General features: G+C 38.7%; 1 protein-coding gene across 2 annotated transcripts; it reads right to left on the reverse strand.

Moving 5' to 3' along the window:
• Window positions 1-202: 202 nt before the first annotated feature.
• LOC133801673 (trihelix transcription factor ENAP1-like) lies at window positions 203-4012 on the reverse strand. 2 transcript variants are annotated; one of them, XR_009876911.1, is made up of 3 exons: window positions 2754-4012; window positions 945-1174; window positions 203-642 (listed from the first exon to the last, which is right to left on the reverse strand). XR_009876911.1 is itself a non-coding variant. In XM_062239921.1 (2 exons), exons 1-2 carry the CDS (start codon window positions 3658-3660, stop codon window positions 629-631), a joined length of 921 nt encoding a protein of 306 aa, XP_062095905.1. In that variant the 5' UTR covers window positions 3661-4006; the 3' UTR covers window positions 203-628. The 2 variants fall into 2 exon arrangements, 1 of the variants encoding a protein (XP_062095905.1); XM_062239921.1 differs by lacking the exon at window positions 945-1174 and having other exon boundaries at window positions 2754-4006.
• Between the last annotated feature and the right edge of the window lie 540 nt (window positions 4013-4552).

Consider the following 4552-nt stretch of genomic DNA (forward strand, 5'->3'; position numbering starts at 1 on the left):
CTACCACCCAAAAAAAGTACTAAAATGAAACTAGTTAAACAAAAAAATAAAAGAAAACAATAAAATTCACCCTAAACAATTATACTAGTAATAAACACATAAAAAGATTAACAAGTGGTGACAAGTAAAAGGGGTGACTTTTAGATTAGGCTAACACTTTCTACTTTATTTTGAGGTAGCATAGTGACATAGAAACAGATAGTAATCGGTAAGTAATATAGTTGTTTGGATAAAACATATCTTATCAGAAAGAGAAAAAACAAAAAAAATCACAGCTAGTTTTCTCTACATCCGACCAAATCTAATCCTCAGAATAGATTAGGGGAGGGTTTCCCTCAAACAGAAAGAAAGAAAGAAAGAAAGAAAGGGTGTTACAACTAAAATGAAATAATTCGGCTCAAGCTAAGGCCTTATAAGTTGATATAAAATATTAGGGATCTGTTAGAAGAAGAAACAAACCAAAAGATGAACAGGAACAAGAACAAGAGCATACAAAAAGAATCTAATAAATAATCCATATGACTCCGACCGATGGTAATCTTCTCAATCCAATATCAGCTGCAACAATATGTACTTTGTAGCAATGATCAAACGGATGCTACGTGTGCTTTCTCTTCTCATGGCTTGGCTACCCATAAATATCTGTAATAACAGTAACACAACAGTAGTTAGGCATCGATATTGAATTTTAAGATGAAAGATTCTGCCAGGAACAATGAAATGCAAAGTTTCAAGTGTTATGACAGTTAATGAATGTCTTGTACAAGTTGGTATTATATTATGTCTGACAATTCAAGCAGAGGCCAGTCCTCATATGATGTTCAGCTCACACAAACCAGAAAGCATTTTAATCGCACAGAATTGAATTTCGCTAAAACATGGCATTCTACGTGTTAGAATATCTAGACCCTTAATAAATGTTGAGAGTCTCAAGTTAAATGTACCAAATTCCAGCACTAAGGTCAAGTCATTCGATGTTAAACCGACACAGCTCTCATGCACCGTTCCGGTGCCAAAGTTCTTAGATAAAAGCCAAATATTGATAAAAATATAACTACTTCTACTTCAAAAGAGAATTGTGGACGTTGTGGACTTTGCCTTCTTCACAAATTCTAGCATGTGCAATCAAAAGGAGTCCAATCCATGCACAACTACTTTCCCTAGTACATTAAGTCTGAAACAAAAATCAGGTAATGATCAGAATCGAGCACATACACTCACACTACACAAAGGCATATGGCGAAAGTCCCAAGAAGAGAGCGACCAAGACATTATAAACCATAAGAGAATTCAAAAGAGAAGACTGTAACATGTTGACAGATTGTACACAGACTACAGCATATTTTACAAAGTTAAGTTACAGAGAGCAAGCCAAAGCAAGGATCATACCATTCAAAATTTGGAAAAATAGCTTACACAAAAAATTCCTCAAGGACCCAAGCATCTGATTTTTATGAGAATCATATTAGTGTGATTGTTTGAGCATCTCAAGGTTCATGTGAAAATGGGATTTCAAAATTCTAAGAGTACATACAACCACAAGAAATCCTTCAGTAACCAAAAGTAAAAGAGGCTAAGGTAATTGTATGTTTTGGACACCACAATTTGCCTCAATCCATTCCCATGACGCTCCTTGAGGTCTTTTAACTGTATACTCAATACAAGTGCTTGGTGTAATCCATGTACAAATCAACCAACACACTCAAGGATCCGAGGAAGAAGATTTTGGAAAATGGTACACATTATTGGATTATATACTTGAGCTTGCTGTTTGGGTGGGTAAGAATGTGTGACAGTGTAAATTGTGAATAGTGCGGGGTTAAAGTCCCTGGAAATGTATCTTATAAACAATTAAAAATAAATAAATGTCAAGACATCTTTCAACATGGAAGATTTCCAATTTTACGCTTTCATCCCCATGGACCAACTATATGGCGTGTTTATTAACATAATTGCACACGCATAGCTTAGTGGTAATACACTTCCCACAAAAAAAAAATCACAAAAAAGAGTTCTCATGTTTAAAATAATTAACTTAATTGCAGAATGATACAATGACACAGAACTATATACAGTGTATTCAGATATAAGTCCAAATATGGACAAGACAGTAAAAAATATATAGAACAGATACAAAACTTTAGGAAGTATAGATTGCAAGACAATCAACTAAGAGAAAAGCCATGCAAAACCAGAGCTCCATGCATAATTTCATTCCAACATTTCCAAAAGACGGGTAACAGAAAACTAGAGCAACTCTAATGTAACCAAGACCAAATGACTACCTCACGAGCAACAAACAACTGCCTAACTATGATTAAGCCATCCATGACAAACAGCAAACATAATCTTTCATTCCAAAGCATACCAAGTGCATTCACGTATTTAAATATAATAAACTTTAAACTCAATTAAGTATATCATTCCTATAAGACACAAACTAGCCAAAAGATGCATATTTGCATAAAAACAATTAACTCTAGATTCTCCTAAACCTTTAAGAATCCTCAATCTATAAAAAAGAAAGTCTTTAGCAAATACCCACTGCACAAACCATCCATTTACACCTCAATCAAGCACCTAAGGCAATAAATGGTGAAAAAGACAATCTTACAATTTCTAAGAACACATTTGATCATGTAAACAAATCCCAATTCAGTAAATTAAATTTCTTGAAAGAACGTAAATAAACAAGGTCAAAAGGAATCTCTTTTAGTATAGTCCATAAAATGTAGTAGAATTAGCCTTCTCACCATTGGACCCTGATCGTTTTCCACGCTTGATCCTCTCTAGCTGTAACTGCGTGTCCATGAACATCCGCATCCTCCGAACCTCCAAGTCCTTTGCAAATTGCATCCTCTTCTTCTCCAACTCTATCATCTGCCTCAGCTTCTCTGCTTCAACTTTCTCGTACACTTCACCAAACCTCGCAATCGCAGTAGCTAAACTCCGAATCCCTTCTCCATCTACACTCTCGTCATCACTATATCTCTCTTTCTCGACCTCCTCCTCCTCCTCCTCCTCATCCACCTCCTCTTCATTCTCCAAATCATCTTCATCCTCCTCCGCCTCGGCCGCGGCAGCTGCAGCAGCCATCGCGGAGTAATTCCTCCTGAAGAATCCCTCGTCCGGGGCAGGGGCAGGGGCCGGTCGCTTCTGTGGTAAAGCCACCAAAGCAGAACTAGCCACGGTTGCCGAGGACGAATTCTTCCGATACGAAGAAGAAGAATGAAGAGGAACCGCGACCGGCGGTGACGGTGAGAGAGAAGGAGAGGGCTTTTTCTGATTGGAACCAATTAAAGCCTCCAGACGATCGAAGAAGGTCCAAGATGAAGATAAGGCCCCATTGGAAGAAGAAACCCTAGCCTTCTCAACCTTATACTTCTTTTTAATGGTATCGATTCGGTTCTTACACTGGACATCGGTGCGGTGGGTCTTCTTGGTATGGCCATGGAGGGCGTTGACGGCGTCGGCCACATCCTGCCAATCTTTCTGCCGAAGATTACCTCTGTTGAGCTCGAGATAGCGGCGGCCCCAGGCGTCGATGAGGGTGGATGTGGCCTCCTCGCTCCAGCAGTCCTCACGGACCGGCATGGGGCGGGAGTGAGAGGAGGCGGGAGTGGTGGAGGGCGGTGTTAGGGATTCCGTGATGTCGCCCATCGATGATGGTGGTGGTGGTGGGGATTGTCGTTTTGAGAAGGAGAGTCAGGTTGGGGATCGTCGTTTCGGGGGGGGTTGGGTTGGTTGGTTGATTCTGGATATTTTGTGTGTTTGGGGCTGAGAAGAAAGGTCTAGGGCAAACCTATAGGGGGTCGCGTCGGTGGAGTGTCGTTGGAGACGAGCGCCGGCCGCATGAGCCGCGAGTGTAGGGGACAGGTCGCCGGGATGAGCGCGTGAAGCCTACTCTCGGCTTTTGTGGCTTGCTTATTATCTTTACTTACCGGCTCGACTCTTTCCATGTTTTTTCCTTTTACATAATCCTACGGTGGTACGTCTTTCCGTAAACTTGTTACGCCAACCGGGAAACCAAATATATTAACTTAAGCTTTTTTTTTTATATCAAGAAATTTAAAAAAAAAACAACTATGCTTTTAGAAAATATTACTCTTTTTTTTTCTTTTTTTCTTTTTTTTTTTGGGAAAGAAATGTTACTCGATTATAATAAAAATGAGTAAAAGGTGTACATGTTTCATAAAAAAGTTGGTTCCCCTAGATAAATTGCCAATGAACATATCAACAAAGTTTGAGTTAAAAAAAAAAAATTGTGGACAAAAGAACATGTCAAAAGTAAATTATATGGTTTGTAAAAAAAATAGGCACAAGTTATGCAAGTTACGTTCACACTAATTTTAACATTGTAAATTATTCAGAACTTCTCGAAAAACTAGTGAAAGGTCTACTATAACTATAATGTATATCATCGTACCAAAAATTAGAGTTATAACTTATATACGTGTCAAAACAAAAAAGGGCACACTAGTCGTACCTTTTTCAAGGGCACATTGGTGGTCCCTTTTTTAGGAGTACCACTTCATAATTTCTCAAAACTATA

The sequence above is a fragment of the Humulus lupulus genome, chromosome 9 (assembly GCF_963169125.1).
Source record: "Humulus lupulus chromosome 9, drHumLupu1.1, whole genome shotgun sequence".
Lineage (NCBI taxonomy): Eukaryota > Viridiplantae > Streptophyta > Magnoliopsida > Rosales > Cannabaceae > Humulus > Humulus lupulus.